Here is a 22,664-nt window from a genome sequence, read left to right as displayed (position 1 = left end):
GATTATTATAATGCCTTCTCCAGCTCTGGTGCTGTATGTGAATATTCTGTCAACACATCCCCTCCTTTTCTGTTCTTAAAATTTGTACCCAGAGACAAGGAAAGAACTATGGCAAAAAACAAGCTTCTTGTTTTGCCAGAGCAAGAGGAAAAAAATAAAAACAAAATCTCCCAACTCAGAGGAAGGGGTGACACAGTGCAAATGTTGGTGGTACAAACACAAACTGGGCCACGTGAAATAGAATCATAAAATCCTAGAACTGGCTGGGTTGGAAGGGACCTCAGAGCTCATCAAGTCCAACCCTTGATCCACTCCCACTGCAGTTCCCAGCCCATGGCACTGAGTGCCACATCCAGGCTCTTTTGAAATATCTCCAGGGATGGAGAATCCACCCCTTCCCTGGGCAGCCCATTCCAATGGCTGATCACCCTCTCCAGAAAGAAATTCTTTCTAATGTCCAACCTAAACCTCCCCTGGCACAACTTGAGACCTCTTGTGCCCTCTTGTCTTGCTGAGAGTTGCCTGGGAAAAGAGCCCAACCCCCCCCTGGCTCCAACCTCCTTTCAGGGAGTTGGAGAGAGTGATGAGGTCTCCCCTGAGCCTCCTCTTCTCCAGCCTCAACACCTCCAGCTCCCTCAGCCCTTCCTCACAGGACTTGTGCTGGATCCCTTCCCAGCCTCCTTGCTCTTCTCTGGACCTGCTCCAGCACCTCAATCTCCTTCCTGAGCTGAGGGGCCCAGAACTGGACACAGGACTCAAGCTGTGGCCTCCCCAGGGCTGTGTGTGGCTCACAACTCCTGAGCATGCTGCACTATTTTTACTTTATGTATTCCAGTTCTACAACAGGAGTGAGTGCTAAGCACAGTGCATTCATGTTTTATTTATTAAATGCAAAATTAGTTGGAAGATTCTCATAAAAACCAAAAAACACAACCCGTGAGCACGGTTTTAACAGTTTTCTTTCCCAAAAGAAAATGCTCAGTAATGGTTAGCTAAAAAGCTGAGCAGAGATATCTCACTGATACCCATCATAGACCAACTAGAAAAATACAAAATAAAACAAATAAAATAAAACAAAACTGGTGTCCCTTACTTCCCAGTGACAAAGGAGCAGCACAGGATGGGTAACTGGCAGGGGACTGAAGAGGGGAGATGTCCTGGGAAGAATAAATACAGAAGAGTTTCAACCCATCCTTTCAAACCATTTCACTAAATCCAAGAGCCACCACTTTTAAGCTATTCTACCTATTTTCATAAGATGCCCAGGAGATCAGGCATGAGGGAAAAAAGACAAATATCTCAAGCTTCTTCAGCTTATTTCCATATTGTATTCTAACAACCTTTGCTGAGAAGATGACATGTACCCTTCCAAAATTATGTTACAGCCTGATGCTGTATGTCAGTTATTTAAAAGTTTAAGACAACCCCCTCAGCCTCGACTTTTAGTGCTTTAAAATCTTGGCTAAGTGAGTTCTTAACTCCTGATGTAGCAACTCTGCACCTGAAATGCCCCAGAGAGTAAATCTTCCCTCTGTTTACACATACAACCAACCAAACTGCATGCTTGATGAGCAATCTGCCCCAGAAAAATCTTAATTTCTGCCATTTTAATATAATCACAGTCCCTGTTTTAAAGATGAGGTGTTTCCCCCCGCCATGAGAAGCAAACCAGAACACTCAGTGTAAGAAACTACTGATACAGAATTACTACAGGAAGGCACAACCATAAATTAGAATACAGCACAGAGTGCCAAGACATTTAGCATGGTTTTGGCCTTTCTGCTTCTCACACTGCAGGCAAAGTTATGTCAGTGAATTCCATCCCAGGTGAATCTCATTCCACTCCTAACCTTCCCCCAGCCTGCATGAATCAGCTTTCAGTCATCAGACTGGTTATACTTAGTAGAAAAATCCACCAAAATGGCTGGAATGCTTCATGAAAAAGGGCTACAACTGCAAACCTCATGCTCCCCCTTCCTTGAAGTCCTTATTTTCATAGCAAGAGAAGAGGGGTATCTAGACAAATGCATAAACACACCAAAAAAAGCCCCAAAATAGAGAATAAGCAGCAAATCCTCATGCCCAATTAATGTCCAGACTTTGATCAGTCATTCAAATGAGACTGCAAGTTCTTAATATTTAAATGACATTTTCCATTATAAAGAAACCCTACTTCTTATCTTCATTGTCCTTCCAATAGGTATGGAACCACAATGGGAAAAGTTAGACAAATAACACAGAAGTGACACTATGTACCTGTAAGAAGGGTTTCAAGTGCTCTCTCCTTCCTGCTAATCAAGGCTGAGAAAAAACCCAAGGCACAGACAATCCTGGAACACTGAACAGGCTGATTAGACAGACACAAGGTACTTGTGATTTCTCAACTTTTGCTTGTACTAACAATGCAATTCACAAGCTGGCAAGAGAAAGCCAGGAAAGCAATGCCTGTAACAGAACAATCAGGGCTAACAAAGGCAGCACTTTGTGTAAGTGCACCCAGTGTAAGCACAATTAACAATTCTGAGCATGGCATTTCCTTGAAGAAGACTTTCCTGACTCCAAAACACAGGAATCTTGGTAGGAGGACAGAAAAAAAGTGACTCTGCAGACACTTCTTGAGTGTTTGGCAGAAAAAGGACAACCGATTACAGGAGGTTCCTGAAATGTCAAACTTCCCCCATAACCAAACATGGGAGAGTTCTTTCTGGAGTCATTTTCAGCTGGAGTTAAACCTGCCATTAAGGCACCCAAATTTTTATGAGCTGCTGCACCCATCAGGTGCCTGAGCTGGTGCTGAGACCTTGAGCAAAGCAGTTGGCTGAGGGAACTGGGCCTTGAAGAAGAAACCTCATTGCTCTCTACAATTACCTGAAAGGAGGTTGGAGTGAGACAGATGTTGCCTCTTCCCCCTGGTGACCAGTGATAGGACAAGAAAAAAATAGGGCCAAGCTCTGCCAGGACATAGGATTGGATGTTGGAGAGCAGCCAGACAGAGAGGGACCTGGGAGTCTGGATTGCCAGGAAGCTGAACAGGAGCCAGCAGTGTGCCCAGGTGGCCAATGGCATCCTGGGCTGGCTCAGGAACAGCGTGGCCAGCAGGTCCAGGGAAGGGATTCTGCCCCTGTGCTCAGCCCTGGGGAGGCCACAGCTTGAGTCCTGTGTCCAGTTCTGGGCCCCTCAGCTCAGGAAGGAGATTGAGGTGCTGGAGCAGGTCCAGAGAAGAGCAAGGAGGCTGGGAAGGGATCCAGCACAAGTCCTGTGAGGAAGGGCTGAGGGAGCTGGGGGTGTTGAGGCTGGAGAAGAGGAGGCTCAGGGGAGACCTCATCACTCTCTCCAACTCCCTGAAAGGAGGTTGGAGCCAGGGGGGGGTTGGGCTCTTTTCCCAGGCAACTCTCAGCAAGACAAGAGGGCACAAGAGGTCTCAAGTTGTGCCAGGGGAGGTTTAGGTTGGACATTAGAAAGAATTTCTTTCTGGAGAGGGTGATCAGCCATTGGAATGGGCTGCCCAGGGAAGGGGTGGATTCTCCATCCCTGGAGATATTTCAAAAGAGCCTGGATGTGGCACTCAGTGCCATGGGCTGGGAACTGCAGTGGGAGTGGATCAAGGGTTGGACTTGATGAGCTCTGAGATCCCTTCCAACCCAGCCAGTTCTAGGATTCTGTGATTCTATGAGTGGTTAAACATTGGAACGGGATGCCCAGGGAGGTGGTGCAGAGCCCGTCCTTGGAGGTGTTCAAAAGACAGGTGGATGAGGTGCTGCAGGGGATGCTTTAGTGGTTAGGGGTTGTAGGATGGATGGTTGACTTGATGATCTTTGAGGTCTTCTCCAACCTTGCTGATTCTGTGATCTGAGCCACCTTCTCAACACCTCTGCAGACTGAACCACACAGACAAAGCTTCAGCATTTTCACAGACACTGAGTGTCAGGCTCAGACTCCAGCCCAACCTTAAAGTCCCTGATGTTCCTCTCCACAACCTCCATGAGCAAGAGTTGCTGAAAGAGCCAAGCTGCCAAAGTGATGGATTACCCCCACTTTTTACCACCCCAACCTTTGAGCACTGTTGTGGTGTTTTGTTTTTATCTAGTGCAAAGTGGCTTATTCAGAGCAATTCTAGGCTGGGCTGTTACACTTAGAGCTGGGAGCAAGATGAGATGATCTCTGGTAGCCAAATAATTCACATTAATGCTCTGCTATCAACACTGCAGTGAAGCATTATGTGGCAAACAGTAAACCAGAAAGGATTATTGCTTTGTGAAAGCTGCAGTGTTTGCTTGTTGAGGCAGAACAATCACCACTCAGAAACTCTATAGCCTAAAATCCTACCTGAGGCAGAGGTTCTCTTTGTTACATTCCAAAAAATCTTTTCAGAGATTTGTTTGAAGCCATCCAACCCTCTGACCTAGAAGGGTTACTCTGCACTCCTCTTGCAAAATGGGTTGGTGCTTTTAAGGCTAAACGTGGTTACTTTTGCTACCACCAAATAAAAAAATAACTACTAGCTCGGTCAGAAAAAGCCACTGAATGATGCTGTTCCCACTGATCTGTATTTGGTATGCATTTCTCTATTTTTATCATCATTATGGCTAAATTTTAATCAGTAATTTCTACACATAATTCCTGGGCACTTACCCTCACAGCCACAGAGAACACTCAGGGCCCTATTTTTAAATCCTAGCAAGCACATCTTCATCTGAAGAGAGAAAGAGACTGCAGGAAGGAAAATCCCTCCTTAAAGTGATGGAATCAAGCCATGCAAGGCCACTGCTTCACCTCCACCATCATAGAATCATAGAATCATAGAATCCTAGGGGTTGGAAGGGACCTCGAAAGATCATCTAGTCCAACCCCCCCTGCCAGAGCAGGGCCCCCTAGAGTACATCCCCTAGGAACGTGTCCAGGTGGGTTTTGAATGTCTCCAGTGAAGGAGACTCCACAACCCCCCTGGGCAGCCTGTTCCAGGGCTCCGTCACCCTTACAGTAAAAAAAATTTTTTCTGATATTCAACTTGAACCTCCTATGCTCCAATTTACACCCATTACCCCTTGTCCTATCACTGGTCACCACTGAGAAAAGCCTAACTCCATCTCCCTGACACTCACCCCTTACATATTTGAAAACATTGATGAGGTCACCCCTCAGTCTCCTTTTCTCCAAACTAAAGAGACCATCACACAAATGTCAGCTCTCCAAAGCATTACACAATATTCAACAACAAGAGTTTACAAAATGAGAAAAACTGGAGCTAAAACAACAACAAGCAGTAGGTAGATACCACTATACAAGGAGAGAAATCCTAGAGCACTAAGCATTAGAAATAAACTTGGATGTTGCAGAGTTTTACAGGGGAGGTACAGGCTGGTTTGTCAGGATTTGGGGATGTTCCTCATGGCCACTCCTCAGGAAAAAGCTATTCCAGAGCTTCAAGTTCAGAAGAAGTCCCACAGCAAACAGAAAGAACAGCATTCTGCCAAGGGTTTAATAATGGATTGTAAAGAAGTTGTTGTTGTCCAGCATCCAACATTGGAACAATGTCCAGGGTACAGAACATACATTCCTCTTTAGATTTACTGAATGAACTCTGTACTCAAATTTTACAGTAAAAAAAATTTATATCCATTGATCTAAAGCTCAAAAATTTCCAGTATTCTTTAAAGAACAATTGGAATGCTTTCTTGTTTCCCAATCACTAAAATATTTCCATGGTAAAAGCCATAAAACCAGTTTAGAAAAATATCTGTACAGCATATTTAACATCATCTAAGTATGTACATTACATAAGTATTTGACAAAACACTTCTGGACAAGTTTTGAATTTCAGTAAAGAATGGGGCTAACTCAATAACCTGATCTTTTCACATTCTTCTTGAGACCTTGGGTAAATTCACACATCCAAAGGAACTCAACAGATCTGCAACTTCTTTCCTTCATTAAATCTTTTTTTATTATTTCCAGAAAATGAAAAAAAGTTCCTCAGAAAGATTCCTGGTTTTTATATGCATCACATAATGACACAGTAACACTCCCAACTCCAGCAGCAACCATTATAGTGCAAAGATTCTAAGATACAGCATTAAAAACCAAGATATTTTTAACCAAGAATAAGACCTTCTCAGTAACATTAAGACCACAGTAGAACAATACTTTAAGATCTTAAATGTGGGCTCTCTTAGACAAAACTTCAAACATTGTGTTTTGACTTGGTTTATTTATTACACTAAAGCAGCAATAGACTTTTTTTTTTTTTTTTTTTTTTTTTTGTGAGAAAATGCCAAACAGCAGGATCTGAGAAAGTTTTAAGGGGAAGGGATGAGTTAGGAAGAGCACTTTGAGCTATTAGAAGTTTTGCAACTCAGCTTTCCAAAGCCAGTTTTTCATTTGGAACAAAATAAGAGCAGCTGCCCATGCTGAAGCAAGGTCAGCTTTGTTCCTGCCTACCTCCCACCTGGACCACCAAGGCACTGCCTTATTGCTGACCTTCTGCAGTGGAAGATTCTTTGGTGGGCTGGGTGGAGCAGAGAGAAAGTGCTGTGGAAAACCAAATGTGAACAGAAGAAAGCAGGGAGGAGGACAAATTTCTGCATGTCTTACACAGTACTGTCTGAAGTTTATACAAGTAAATGTCATGTAATGAGGACTAGCAGTCAAAAATCATCCACAGAGCTCCCCCTCAAAGTTCCTTTGAGTCCTCCTTCCAGTTTTTGGGGGTTTGCACTGTCCTAGTCAGTATTTCTTCCAAATCTTTGTAGAAAATTTAAAACCAGTAACACTTTTTTTTTTTTTTTTTTTTTTGCATTCATGCAGTACAGATAAAAAGTTTTGCTTTAATAAAACTCACCAAGCACTCTAAAACCCCAAGCACAAAAAATTCACCTCTCCCTCACCTTCTCTCAACCACACGATCTCCTTAATTGCCTCTTGGGGAATTCTGAACTCAGGAGGAGACTGCATGTTAAGCAGATGCAGCCAAAATAGTGTGAAGGGAAGAGCTTCAAAGCAAGGCTGGGTTGGTTACCTGGGTGATCAGCTTCTGTTCACCCACACAGTGAGAGGCTCCAAGCAGAACCTGCAGACCCAGTTGGGGGAAAAAGTCTCCCAGAGTCCACACTCAAGCCAAGAACTGAAGTCCAGCACCTTGGTGTTTCAGTCCTAGTGGTGTTTTATGTGATGTGTAACTAAGGGTAATTTCAGGAGCTGAGATTCTTTAGGAATGGTTCAGTCATCTCAACACAAGAAGCCCCACAAACGGGTCCTTAACAGAGCTAGGAGAAGCTCACCAAAACCTCTGGCCATTTGTGGTAGAGATGGGGAGCTGGAGAATTCAGTTGTGTCCATGTGAGGAGAGAGCAGAACTCACTCAGGAGTGCACACAACTTAAAAAGACAGGGAGGGAAAAGAATCATCTCATTCAGCTGAAAATCATCCTCAGCAACAGCAACTGCTTCAGAAAAGCTCTCCCTGGGGAAGGGAACAGATGCTCTCATCTCCACACCCTCTACCCGAAGAAGAGCTTCTACAGAGAGTTCCCAAAAAAACCTGGAGAACAAGCAAGCTGCTACAGGTTCAGGAGTACCCTGATCATCCAGGATGTAAATGTGTGTGCCCTGCTCCCACAAAGTCCTGATTCTTGGAAGAAGTCTGATCCTACAAATAAAAGTCTCTCTTCAGTTAATTTTCACTGAGATTTGAGACAAGCTAGCAATAAACACACAAGTTTGCCTGGCCACAGAAAGAGCACAAAGTGTGGTTTATGCCACCAGGAAAGCCCCAGGTTCTTTTTAGGTTCCCCTGCATCCAAACTGCAAACTGGATCTGCTTTGCTATCCATGCCTCCCATCACGTAAATTCTGTGAGGAGAAACAGAATAGTGCAGCTACAGGTAGATGTAACAACAGCCCCTGAAACCAGTTTCTTTGGTCACATGGAAGCCATGAAAAAAAAAAAAAAAAAAAATCGTCAAATTTATGTTTGCTTCCCCTTTTTTTACCCTGGATTAGGGCAAAAGAGAAAGAAAAGTAGGTCTCCATATTTTAAAACAGGAATGGTTCCCAGGGAAATCTCTGGAACCAACCAAAAGCTGCAGTTGTCAACATCTAATGCTGAGTGCACAACAGGATGATCCCAAACCAAGACAGCCCACCAGTTCAGCCACTGATCCCAGTCTCAGGGCCACTGGTCACTGGAGTGAAAGCTGATTCTGACTTCACTGCACCAAATCCACAGCTTCTCAGCTTGACAGGGACTGAAACCCCTTCTTGCTTGCTGATATCCAGAGAAGAAAGCATCCATCATTCCCTGACTGCAGGGAATTCAGGGTAGGAAAATCCTGAGCTGGAGGAAATCAAGAGCTGTATGACCAAGAGCTGGGCTTTTAATGAGCTTCCTTCAAGCCCAAGTGATAGGCATCTGCTGTTACTGAAATTAGAAGCTCAGAGTATATGTTACCACACACATTATCTCACAGCAGGCATCTGCAGAGTCCAGAACTTCCTGAAATACTGGGAGAAGCAGCGTGGACAAGAGACATATGGAGAACTGAAAGATGAGTCTGTACACAACACACAGAGTCTGACAGGGAGGTCACGTAAGTACAAGCTCTGATGTAGCCCCAATGGGCCAGACAAGCTTGTTTGCTCATGAGATGATCAAAAGAGAGAGAGATCTTGCAGGAGCAAAGCCACAGGGCTGAAGAATTCTGCACTGCTCTTCTGACTGCCAAATGCAGGTAACAGAATTCCTGCAGGAAGTGCTCCAGAGCTTGGAGCCCCTGGCAAATGAAGCATCACCATGAGCACTTTGCTTGGGGATACAGCCCTTCAAAAAAGAGATTTATCCTGGGAAGGACTCCCAAAACTTCTGTGAGGTCTTTGGTATTGAGTAGGAGCAAAGAAGCAGGATCCCCAAACAAATGAGTCCTGCATGGAAAAGAAAGCATAAAGATGTCTCAGACAACAGACCCAAGCAGTAAAGAGGAATCACAAGTCAGCCACCCCTCTAGTACTTCCCTTAGTTAGCAGATACAATTACTCATGCTACAGATGTGGTGAGCCTTTTACAACTGCAAGAGAAATACTTAGATTTTGTTCTTTCCATCAACAAAGCTGTCAAAGCACTCTAGAAAATAAGTATTTTCAAATTTGTGAAACAGGAATAGCAGCTGTTTGTTTCTTTGAAAAGTTACTGTTGGCCCAGGAAGCTTGAATTGCTTTCTGGGTTTTCCAAATAATTGTCCTTCTCACCAGAGCCTCAGAGCATAAGAGTCTCAGCTACTCTTTGATGCAGCTCCAACTCCACTGTTCCCAGAAAACTGTTCCCCTCAGCTGTGACTGAGCACATGCCACCTGACTTTTCCAAAATGAAACATTCAAGACAACTTTATGTGCACATGACAATTTGAGATAAAAGGAAAAGCACCTACATCATGAGCTGCATGTCCCTCTTGTCACCACTTTCTTCTGAACATGAAACAACTTTTATAAATATCAGTAGCAACAAATACTCCCAGAAGGTTCAATTTCTTTGAAAGAGGGTCATACAAGAAAAAGATGTGCACTGCCTTATTCCTAATCATAGTCCAAGAACATCTGCATTCATTTATGGGGTACAAGCCTCAGTCAAGGACAGGAGCTCTTCCTCTTCTATAAAACTCCACTCTACAGCCTAAAATCCCAAGTACCTCTCACTCTCAACAGGGGCTTTGCAGTTCAAAGCCAACATTAAAATCACTTCAGAGTTCTGTGAAGTCCCCCTGTTACAGTGGTGATGAAGCACATTCCCAGAAGAGCAGGCAGGAATTCCTGTAATCCCAGACTTCTCTAATGGTCCTGTGTGAGCCCCTGGAGTCCTCAGGCTGTTCCTACCTGTGCTGCAGCACAGCCCACCCAAACACCTGGAACACAGCAGCAAATTGTCACCAACGATGTCCCAGTATAGGTTGGGGGCTGACCTGCTGGAGAGCAGTGTAGGTGAAAGAGACCTGGGGGTCCTGGTAGACAAGAAGATGCCCATGAGCCAGCAATGTGCCCTTGTGGCCAAGAAGGCCAATGGCATCCTGGGGTGCATTAGAAAGGGTGTGGTTAGTAGGTCAAGAGAGGTTCTCCTCCCCCTCTATTCTGCATTGGTGAGGCTGCACCTGGAGTATTGTGTCCAGTTCTGGGCCCCTCAGTTCAAGAAGGACAGGGAAGTGCTTGAAAGAGTCCAGCGCAGAGCTACTGAGATGATTAAGGGAGTGGAACATCTCCCTTATGAGGAAAGGCTGAGGGAGCTGGGGCTCTTTAGTTTGGAGAAAAGGAGACTGAGGGGTGACCTCATCAATGTTTTCAAATATGTAAGGGGTGAGTGTCAGGGAGATGGAGTTAGGCTTTTCTCAGTGGTGACCAGTGATAGGACAAGGGGTAATGGGTGTAAATTGGAGCATAGGAGGTTCAAGTTGAATATCAGAAAAAATTTTTTTACTGTAAGGGTGACGGAGCCCTGGAACAGGCTGCCCAGGGGGGTTGTGGAGTCTCCTTCACTGGAGACATTCAAAACCCACCTGGACACGTTCCTAGGGGATGGACTCTAGGGGGCCCTGCTCTGGCAGGGGGGGTTGGACTAGATGATCTTTTTAGGTCCCTTCCAACCCCTAGGATTCTATGATTCTATGATTTTTAATACAGGTTCTCCCTTAGTAATGCCACCCTGCAATGAGGTGTTATCCCCAAGACAAAAGGGCAGGACCACCACCCAGGCAGCAACATTGCACTCAGTCCATGCAGCTTCATTTGATTAAACCAGTTTTGGGTTTTCTTCCAACTTTCAGCAAGTTCAGACCAGCCCAACTCTCAGAACACATGGACTTCTAAAACCAGATCAATTCCAGGCAATTAAGAGTTCAATTAGAACCAATGCCTAACAGGACAGAACTTCACTTCCAAAATTTCCACTCTAAATCCTGTGGAGCAGGGGGGAAGCACACAGAAAAGTGTCAAATTGGAACAAGTGGAGTTTTAAACAAGAAATACATGAAACTGAAGTAGGGGAATTGCCACCTTCCAGTGAAATGAGCAGCTCTGCTGCCTCTGGTACAAATCTTATCTGCAGCTTTTCCAGTGGGATGAACAACTGAGACATTTCCTGATGGGCAGCAAAGGTTTGCAGCAGCATCTGACCTTACACCACAGAATCTGAAAGCTGAAATACAGGCTCTACTTTACTCAACTCTCCATTTCCAAACTCCCCCAGGCTGAGGTGGAAGCATATGGGAAAACTCAATGCCCCTTTTTCTTCCTCTCTCTCTCTCTCTCTCTCTCTCTCTCTCTCTCTCTCTCTCTCTCTCTCTCTCTCTCTTTTTTTTTTTTTAACACTAGCCCTGGTGATCTCTGCACCTACCTTTGCTTTCAAAAGGCACCCAAATTCAAGCAGAATCTGATCTAAATATTGACTTGTTAAAGCAGCTCAAAGAGGGTTTACAAGGAAAGAATTTTATTTAAAACTTTCATCTACCCTCTGAAGGAAAACAATGGGAAAAAAATCCAAACAAAACACATTTTAAAGTCATAAAAAAATAGTTGTTGTAGTCCTCAGCAACTTTTAATTCCCTGTCCTTCACTAAGCATCTGGTTTCTGTTAGAAAACACTGTAAAGTGATTTTGCAAAACCTTTGACATGCATTCTGCTCAACAGGTCCCAAAAGCTCAGGAAGGGGAGCTTCAAAGTAACAGTTGTCATTTATTAAGCCCAACTAATGGCTCTAACCATTTTCCTCTGTCTAACCATTCCCTGCTATTCACACAGGCAAAGGGATAGGGACTTGGGGTGTTAAGATGATACTCATTTAGCAGAAGAAAAAGACACTCTACACCAAAGGAACTATTATTCAAGTAGATTCGTTCTGATGCACCAAGAAAAAGCTGCCTCTGCACAGCTCAGGACTCTTGGTTAAATACTACAGGGCAAATCAGTGCTCTCCTTACACCATAAATAAGCCCAAAAGGAAAGAGAAGGCAGTGACAGACACGGTGCCATCCTGACAGCAGCTGATCTCTACAGCTCTCTCGTTCAGAATGAGCACCAAAAAGCTGCCAGTGCCAAAAGGATTTCTGGTCTTTTTACTCAAAATTCACAGAGTATGTCAAAGCAGATGCAATATCTACAGTAAATAACAAATCCCACGAATCCTACACTTTCATTTTCTCTCGTCACTCAAAGCACAAATTGCAGCTCTCTCCCAGACCTAATAATTATTCGTATGGCTGCATTTTGTTCTACTTCAGTAGCAGCATGAAACTTGATTGGAGCTGCAGGGACCCAGCCAGCCACTGCACAAGCTGCTGTTGTAACAGCACAAAGCAGAAGCCAACTCGGCAGGTAACTGGACTTGGAAGTCAGAAAGATCTTCCCCAGACAGCTTGAAATAGTAATTTCACAGGGCAGAAAATAGGTTGTCTTTATCTACCACTACTTACCAAAAGAACCTTTTCATCTGCAGACAGACAGACATAATAAATACCAAGACATTTCACCATAAAAAGGTATTAGAGGTGGGGGGGTTTGTACTCTGCAGTAAAAGACATTTGCAGTTTTCCATCAGGCTCAACAGAACTGGAACCTTTTGTTCAGGTTCCTATATCTAAGACTGCAAGCATTTAGGTACCAAAGACCTTTCACATATGGGAAGGGAGCATTTCTAGTGCTTGCTGACACACTATTTGGGAAAGACTCAAATACCATGCATGCTGTTCCAACAGAACTCATTCATGCTTCCAGAATCATCCTAGGGAATCCTGGAGGGCTGGTGTCACCAATTCATAGAATCACAGAATCATGGAATCAGCTGGGTTGGAAGGGACCTCAGAGATCATCAAGTCCAACCCTTGATCCACTCCCACTGCAGTTCCCAGCCCATGGCACTGAGTGCCACATCCAGGCTCTTTTGAAATAGCTCCAGGGATGGAGAATCCACCCCTTCCCTGGGCAGCCCATTCCAATGGCTGAGCACCCTCTCCAGAAAGAAATTCTTTCTCATGTCCAACCTAAACCTCCCCTGGCACAACTTGAGACCTCTTGTGACCTCTTGTCTTGCTGAGAGTTGCCTGGGAAAAGAGCCCAACCCCCCCTGGCTCCAACCTCCTTTCAGGGAGTTGTGGAGAGTGATGAGGTCTCCCCTGAGCCTCCTCTTCTCCAGCCTCAACACCCCCAGCTCCCTCAGCCCTTCCTCACAGGACTTGTGCTGGATCCCTTCACAGCCTCCTTGCTCTTCTCTGGACCTGCTCCAGCACCTCAATCTCCTTCCTGAGCTGAGGGGCCCAGAACTGGACACAGGACTCGAGGTGCACATAATGCACATAAAGCTCCTTCTTCATTTTTCTCACCTTCACTCCCATAGGAATAATTCCCAAAAGCATATGAAACCAAGAAAAAAAAAAATCTAACTGGAGTCATGGGGACATCACACCACTCGTGTGCAGTGTCACAACTAAAATCCCAGCTAATGCCACCTGACAGCATCTGTCTTGTATGGAGGCTGGGGGAGTTCTCTCCCACAGTCCCACAAAAAGAACTCCTCCAGCAGGGAGTTTGTGATGGTTATGAAGAGGAGGAAACAGGAATGCCCATCCAGCTGTGTTGGCACAGGGGAGAAGTGTCAAACTAACAACCCACTGAACCAACAGGCTGGCTGTGTACAGGAAGATGGACAGCTTTGCTCAGCAGAAATTGGGGTCATCCAGTTTTATTTAGACAGGGCATATTATTCATACACTTAGGAGACGTAAGAAAGTTACCCTGTCCTCAAATATTATTCTACAAGAGATATTAAGCTGGTTTTCATTTTAGTTAGATACCTCTTACCCTGTCAGACATGTATATCCTAAACCAAAAAAACCCACAACCCCCTATAATAATAATAATAATAATAATAATAATAATAATAATAAGAATAGCCTTTAAAAACTTCATGTAACCTCTCAAAAAAAAAAAATCTAATAAACTCCAGTTTAGCATTCCACCATTCCCAGGTGATTATTCTCCAAACCTACATCCTACTCAGACTTGAAATTCACACTCCCTGGAAACTTTCTGCACAATCCTGTAATCATCTCAGACACCAGAAGACCCAGACTTGAGTGTTACAGCATTAGCAATTGTGTGTGGGAGCAACAGTTAAGACAACTCATCTGAACAAGAGAAACACTGCAACTAATTTCTGACTTTGCTAAACAGTTTTAAGAGCTTAAAAATAAAAATCATCAATCCTAGTTATGTCCCAATGAGGTAGTAACAAACTTACACCTAAGAGTTCAGTAGTCTGAGGAAGGTTTTTAAAGATAATATGGTCATGCCTTGATGAGAAGTTCTCCTCTTCATCATGAGACACAATGCAAGGAGTGGCCTCTCCTGGAACTCAAGGATTTTGAAAAACTCTCTAGTCTAGCAAAGTGGATTATTAAAATCTTGAATAAGGTTCATACAGTGAACACTCTCACACTTGTCCCCTTCCTCTGCAGACACAAACACACAAGAGACAGCATAAGACTTCCTTCCTCACAGTAATACTAATTTTGATAATGCTGAAAAAGCCAATCTCAAATGCTCTGGGTTTTGTAAAACTGGGAACACTAGAAAATTCCTTGAATGATACCTAAGTGATTTAATAAAACAAGTTCTAAAGTCAAGTGCATAATGTTGAAGAGATACATGCATATTTAATAAGTCCTCTGAAAAAAAAAAATTGAGACTACTTATCCCATGCAGTTCTTGATCCCCAAATATACCCTCAGAAGGCCAAACAATTCTAAATTTTCTTCAGCACCTCCAAAGGCAGAGTGGCAAAAACAATCACTCCAGTTGGAAAAAAAAAACCAAAACAACAAAACCACAACAAAAGGCACTGATTCATATGCAATTAGCTCAACTAAATTTAATACTGGAGCCAATGCTACTCCAGCTGTCCTTGACACCTGCATAGCAGGGACAATGGGACATGACAAGCACCCTCTCACCATTCACTGCAGTTTTCAGGCTGACACACAAACTAAGAATTGGTGACACTTACAGTTCCTGAGCTGCTGCATTAACAGAATTAGCAGAAAACCAGCTATGGACCTTATTCAAGCACCTATGTCACAGCACTCACAAAACAGAGGAAGTCAGTGCTTAACCCACCTCTGCTAAATCCACCACTGAAAATCTGAAAAATACCATGTTTTCTTTCTACTCAAAAATTCAGTTTGCAAAGTGACAGAGCAGCAAAGTAAAAGAGAACTGGTAGCTGAAAAGCTAGGAGTAAGGCTGTAAAGGGAGGAAACTTGTTAATATCCTGTGCAGCACAAGCTCCCACTGTTTTATCTGCCTTAAATAAGAGGCTGAGAGCAGAACAAAGCTTTCGAGGTCAAGTTGCACATTATTTTCTAAGAACAAAGCAGCTCCTTTTCTCTATTAGTCCATGCTTCTGGAATCATTTACAGAAACTGTATGCAGAAGCCACTCCTAGTAAAACACATTTAAGGCTCTGGTGCTTAAGATGTTAGAAAAGCTACAAAAGCATCTTAAACCAAAACCCACTCCATCACTGCTCTGGCACACATCCACCTTGCCCCAGACAACAGCATGAACACACAAAAGCTCTTTTAGGAGGGTTTAGAGAAAGTGCCAAAGAATATATTCAACCTGACTTATCTACCTGAACCCCAATCCTGAAAGCAGGGGCTTTAATATCTCAACCCCCCTGTTATCTTTATAAGGGCACTAATTGGTCCAGCACACACATTTATCTGCAATACAATAACAACACAGATGAACATTAACCAGATACCTTGTTGTGTCTGCCAGGTGTTCAAATATTTTGCAACTCAAATACTGAAAGCCGATCTGCAGTCCAAGTGCTTAAGATTATCCAATGAGAAGGTATTTCCAGCAGCTTTCTAAAACATGGTTTTTCCCTTTGTTACTTTTTAAGCAACCAGAGTTACCCATATGCAAACCTATACTACAGGCATTTTATTCTGAGGTTGATTTCATCAGGAAGATTTAACTGGCAAATAATTTCGTTCTAGGAACACTGAAAAATATTTACATAAATGTTTAATCCAAGGGACTACATATTTATCTGCACTAGGCAGGCCATAGACAATCTTTAAGAAAAGCAGCTCTGATATTGTGTATTTTGATAGATTTAGGTTTATCCTGTGTATGGTATATATTTTAAAAGAAAAAAATCCTACACACTATACATATGAAATTATATTCTTCTTTTGGTCTAAGTTACACAACAAACTTAAAGTACCACAAAATGGTTTGGTTTAGAAGGGAAATTTTAAAGGCCATCTAGTCCAGCCCCCTGGAATTAGCAGGGACATCTTCAATTAGATCAGGTTGCTGAGATCCCTGCCTAACCTGACCTGGAATATCTCCAAGGACAGGGCATCCAGCACTTCCCTGGGCAACCTGGACCAGTGTTTCACCACCCTCATCATAAAATATTCCTAGTCTGAATCTTCCCTTTCAGTTTAAAGCCATCAAAAGTCTGGCCCTATCTTTCTCATCATAAGCTCCATTTAAGTACTGAAAGGCTGCAATAAGGTCTCCCTGGAGCTCTCTTCTCCAGGCTGAAGAAGCCCAAGTGTCTCAACATGTCCTCCCAGCCCTTGGATCATTTTTGTGGCACCCTTGGGACTCACTCCAACAGGTCCTTTTCCTTCCTCTGCTGAGGACTCCAGAGCTGGATGCAGTTCTCAGACTGGTGTACATTCTCTCCCTAGCCCAATATATATATTTGGGTGAACAAGTGATGCACACCTCTTACAAACTAAACATTTTTGTGAGTGTCACCACAAAACTTCCATTGCAGTTTGTCCAGAACTCTAGCTACTTTTTGCTTATAGGAAAAAAAAAGGGTTTGAGAGAAGAGATAGGATGACTTTTTGCAGCTTGAAACATGTTCAACTACCAGAACTTAAACCCAGACAGTTCTAGATGTTAATAAATTTACTTTACTTCTTTTCCTCCTTCATATACAATAAACTTTAGGTAGAACCATAGAAAGGACCTTTATTAGCAATAGAAAAGCAACAGAAAGGCTCAGAAGGATCACTAAGTTTTCTATAGCATGTGGCTTATCTTCCTGAAGAGGAAGGAGACAAACCAATCTTAGACTCCAGTGAGGAAGAAACTGAAAATGTGCATCACAACCACTTTATAGCTCATATAAAACCACTAGCATTGACCAAGTCAGCTGTCTGAACAGGGGCAGAAAGGTCAGATTACCTCATACCCAAGGTTAAAGACTATTTTAACACAGTACATGGATTTAAATTAAAGATACATACTCCTGGAAAGAAAATCCACTGCAGACCTTTCATTAAAATAAATCCACCACAGAATGAACTGGCAACAAGGTAATACAAAAGTAATACAAGAGTTGTTCTGTACAACTCAACAACACAAGATCATCATCAACAACCCAAGATCATCAGAGAAGCAGGATTTCCTCCACTCTCACATACCTTTGATGCTTGGGGAGTAGAAATCACATGAACAGTGCTGGGCTTCACTCCATTTGCCTTAGGTCGTTTGTAAAGGGCAAATCTGCTTTTCCTGCGCCCTCTGTCACCATTAGGGAGGGATCCATTATACCTGGAAAACAAAAAAAAAACCAAAGTTTGGCATAAAATTCCACCAATTTGCAATACAGAGGAGCAGTCTGGTCACAATATCCTGATGTCATCACATCCCCAAAGACCATAACACAGTCGTGGTAAATTTTGTTTCCTGAGGCATTTTTTTTTTTCAAGCCAATGGTTGAAGGTTTATTCATGATTAATACAGTCACCAACAAATCAAATGCTGAGTTGTGCAGCCACAGAAATACTTCTTCACCTCTGGAACTAAAGGAAGTTGGGAGAACAAATCCTAAATCTTCTCTGTGTTTTCACAAATGGAGAGTTTTAAAAATGTCTTTACCCTGCCAACCCTTCCCACATCTTATGCAGGAATGAAGAGGAAGAAAAACAGGGGAGATATGGATAAACACAGCAAGTTAGAGGCAAGTCAAAAAAAAGGGAAAGGGAATGATACTTTACTCACATAGGGTGTTTTTAGCTGGTTTTGGTTATATTTTTGGGTTTTTTTTTTTCATTTAATCCTAAAGAATCTATTAAGGAAATTAAATTTCCTTAATCTATTAAAGAAAGAGGATGCAAGTGGTTTTAATTTATGTGAATGTATCCAAAGGCTTGCTAATTACTTCCTTTATCAGGTGTGACACACCAACCTTTGCCAGGTTTTTTATCTCTGAGGAAAGAGACCCAAAGGATTAATTATTCAGAGAAGTCTTAAGGCTCAGAGGGACATCACTCCTTCCCCTGGGAAGGCATCAACTGGAAATTTCTTTGCAATGCACAAGCACTGAATTCACCACCACTCCACCCCGAAGATGTAGGACAAGCAGATGCTTCTATCCCAGCACTGTCACCTGTAACATCCTTGATAACTCTCAGAAGATCTCCCAGAGCTTTACTGCATGGAAACCTCTTGCATTCCTGATCCTCAGAGACTTCAGACTTTGGGCTGAAGAGCTACAGATGTTATTCCACTTAGAAACCTCATTTCTCTTATTGGTGGGGTCTGCTCTACTCAGATCACATATATCCCTCTCCTACAGTCTTTATGAGTAAAAGCTAACATCCCAGTCAGGAAAAAGAATCTGAAAAGGAGAAGGAAGAGCAAGATCTGCAGGTGACTACCTGCCTGCAAAGCAGAAGAGGTTAGAATTTAAAAAAAAAGGTAAAAAACAATTCTTGAGAGATACTCTTAGAAACAGTTCAGCTCTACAGATGCAGATTAACATCATTTGTAGCCCCGCAGAGGGCTGACAGTCACCTCCTGCTAGGGCTGTGAGAACAGTTTGGTGGGAAGTGCTGACAAGGAAAAGCAATACAGGAACTCAGGTTCTTTTTTTTGTTTTCTTACCATTACATTCTGTGTATGTAAATAACTGTGTGCAACAAGAGAATGCACTTGAAGAGCCTTCTAACCTTTTGCAAAGCAACAAGAGATGAGGAGTGGATGAAAGCAACTGGTTTTGGTGTCCAGGCTGACTGCAGGCAAGGATCACCTGGTGGCAGGCAGGAAAATAGCTTAAAACTTAACATGCACAGTGCCTAAATGCCAGTGATCTGAACCACAGGACTGCTGAATGGTTGTCAGCACAAACCAAAACAGATTTAAGGGTGAAATAATTTCCAGTTTAAGTACCCTACACCGACTAATTTATTTTTAATGCCTGACACCAGAGATACCCAAGTTAAGAGCTTTTCAATAGGGCTACAACTGGGTTTTCACTCCCATTTTCACAGGGAAGACTACTGAATTGTGCTGGAATAGTCAAAGATATTCCCTAATGCAGCAGAGAAACAACAGGAGGAAAATCACTATCATTTCATGCCTCCTCAGAGCTTGGAAACTTGCTATTAAAGCCTACCCAAGAGGAGAGCCATAGCACAGAGTTAACACAGCAGATCCTTGGCCCAAGAGACCAATTCCTAGAGAGATGTATCAATACAATCCACAGGCAACAAATACCAGCCCTTACAACAGGAATTATTTGATTCCCCAGCTTGGATCTTCCTAGATACACACAGGCTTGCTTTCAGAGCCACTGCATTCCCAGGAGTGTGCCAGCAAGTTTCAACTTGCCTGAAGAAAACCTTCTTCCTACAAGTATTTCTATCTGAAAACCTGAGAAAGCAATAATTCCTTCACAAGTAATGTAGCTACTATCATCACTAGATGTATATTCTGTAATTTATTTTTTGTAGTTGTGCTGTTAAGCAGCACTGAATTTAAGTAGCTCCACTGAAAGTTAAAACCAGGCTAGTGGGGTTATTTTGTTTGCAGGTTTTTTTGGGTGTTTTCCTGGTGTGTATAAAACAATTGTAACTGGGAAAGGTTACTTGGTTTCATTTCAGGTCTCTGGGGGATTTAATTATCTTCTTAAAAAGAGAAAAAAAAGAAGCCCGCGCACCATTTAAAAGCCTTTTGGAAACTTTAAAATAGAAAAGAAAGTAAAGAGAAAATTTAATTCATTCACCCTGATTAGCACTGAAGTTTTCAAGAAGGCTTTCCCTGTGCCAGTTTCTAAGTTTCTTTCTCACAAAAAGCAGAAGGAATTGAGTGGTATCTTCACTATTTGATTATTGTTTATTACAGACAGGCAAGTTTCATTTTGATCTGACATTGGTAAAAAGAGGTGGGACAAATATAAAGCATGTCTGCATTTTACAGGAGAGAAAAGAAATAAAAAAAAAAAAAAAAAGTGGCAGAGAACTTGCCTCCTTCCTTCCACAGCCAGCAAAGACCTTGATTATTTTTTTTTTTTTCCAGGACAGGACTCTCAACTCTTTCACCACAAACCAGCCCTCCCCATGGCACTTGGGCCACACCTGTCCCTGCCACTACCTGAAGAATCTGCACCCCAAACAAACCCATGTTAAAGCCATGGGATCTCATCAGCCAGAACAGGACCTGCACCCACTCACTCACCCAGTGTCTCCATCCTGCCAAGTGTGCAGCTCAGTAGCTCTCCAGGCAGCAAGACTTGAGCTACAGAAAGATGAAAACTTCTCTTCTTCTTTTGTCTCTACTGTTCCACTGAGCAGTGTCTGGAAGGAGCAACAACTTCCTCCTCCTGGGCAGCAAGATGGAACTGGACATCCAACATTAAGACAAGGACTAAAGCCACTAATTCCCTGTCACTGAACACTGGGAGACTCCAAGCTTCCCCACAGCCAACAGGAGTTTCCTAACAGAACAGAAGCTCCTTGTTGAATCCTCTCACAACCCCTCTCCAGAAGCATCAGCCCATTTCCCTTCACCCTGCACCTTTCCAGCAGCTGCAGGAGCTGATGCACCTTACAGCCCAGCCCATGCCAACTTCACAAGATGGCCAGCACTGCCAGAGACAACCTGCAGCTGGGATTCTCCATCCCACCAAAAAGCCTACAACATTTTTTTTTTTTTTTGCTTCACAAAATGGCCAACACTACCAGAGAAAACCTGCAGCTGGGATTCACCATCCCACCAAAAAGCCTACAACAATTTTATTTTTTTTTTTGCTTCACAAGATGGCCAGCACTACCAGACAAAACCTGCAGCTGGGATTCTACATCCCACCAAAAAGCCTACAACAATTTTATTTTTTTTTGCTTCACAAGATGGCCAGCACAACCCCAGAGACAACCTGCAGCTGGGATTCTCCATCCCACCAAAAAGCCTACAACATTTTTTTTTTTTTTTGCTTCACAAAATGGCCAACACTACCAGAGAAAACCTGCAGCTGGGATTCTCCATCCCACCAAAAAGTCTACAACAATTTTATTTTTTTTGCTTCATAAGATGGCCAGCACTACCAGAGAAAACCTGAAGCTGGGATTCTCCATCCCACCAAAAAGCCTACAACAAATCTGTTTCCATCTGGATAAACGAGAAGAAATTACACTTCACAAAGAGCCTTTCCTGAAACCATCCTGCTCACACACAGATTTACTAGAAGAACACTTCTAAAGTTCTCCAGATGTCCCAAAACATCAGACCAGAAGCCCTATAATTCCACCCAGTGCTTCTCAGTGACAGCAATAGTGGGATAAGCAGCATTAGGAAACCTCATGGGATAATTATCTCTGTTGATAGCACTATTCCTTGCAAATAAGGGAGTGGTGCTGGCAGAGGCCATGGGCACCGTAATTATCAAAGCCAGTTTCCTACAGATTTACATCAAACAGTCAAGGACTTTGGTATATAATGAAATGCAAACTACAATTAAGTTTTTCCCATGGCTGGGAGATGTAATGAAAGCTTCTGCTCTTTGTGGATTCATGGCTGTCTGGAGAGCAAGACCACACATGCTCCCTCCCACAGTCCGAACACTGTGGCAAGTTCCTATTTTTTACAATTCTCAAAGGAACCTACCTGACTACTCCAGAGATCATCAACAAGTCCTGAACCCTCTGTGGGACAGCTTGTTCCACAAGCTTTTTGGTTTAGGTTGTTTTTTTAAAAAGGAATCAGGCTTAGCCAGTAGCAAAAGGTAAACAAGATTTCTGTTATTTAGGATAAGAGCTCCAAAAATCTTCACCTGCACCTCAGATGTTAAGACTTCAACTTCACCCTCAAAATTAAGGGAAGTAGCTACTGGTTATGAAACACAGAGGCAGCTGCAAATAGCTGATTTTTTAAACAATGCTGTGAAAATAAAAACTATGATAAAACTTAAATACTTCTCCACATCCATACAACCTACGTCCGAAAAGATGGCAAACTGAACAAGTTCATGGGCAGCATTTCTTTGTCACAAAAAGGAGTAATTTCACTTGGCTTTTCTCACCTGCTGCTAACAGTTCTACCACACCTCATCACTTTAAGATGAGAACCATCCCATTTCACAGAGCCAGCTCTGAGCAAAGAGAAGCTACAGTTCAGTTGTTACCACAGCTCTAATGCTTAAGAGAAAGCACATCCTCACCGTGCTAAAAAAATCAATCTGCAGAATTATTAGCAACAGCTTCACTGTGAAGTCAAACTTAAGTCAATTTTTCCTTTTAAGTACATTCTGGTTCCATGGTTGGTATAATAAATTAGTATATATTCTGACCTGAATGAGCTTGGGCCAACACTGCTGCCAAATGCAG

The 22,664-nt window shown here is 42.9% G+C and overlaps 1 protein-coding gene across 1 annotated transcript in view; it reads right to left on the bottom strand.

Moving 5' to 3' along the window:
* The window catches only part of PELI2 (pellino E3 ubiquitin protein ligase family member 2), an 82,447-nt gene that overhangs the window by 35,409 nt on the left and 24,374 nt on the right, over positions 1-22,664 (bottom strand). The window contains exon 2 of the mRNA XM_071745238.1: positions 17,484-17,613. Within this exon, the coding sequence (XP_071601339.1) occupies positions 17,484-17,613 (130 nt within the window). The remainder of the gene's footprint in view (positions 1-17,483; positions 17,614-22,664) is intronic.

Source organism: Heliangelus exortis, chromosome 5, assembly GCF_036169615.1.
Source record: "Heliangelus exortis chromosome 5, bHelExo1.hap1, whole genome shotgun sequence".
Lineage (NCBI taxonomy): Eukaryota > Metazoa > Chordata > Aves > Apodiformes > Trochilidae > Heliangelus > Heliangelus exortis.
The sequence above is the reverse complement of the archived record's forward strand: the minus strand, read 5'-3'. Positions and strand labels throughout refer to the sequence as shown.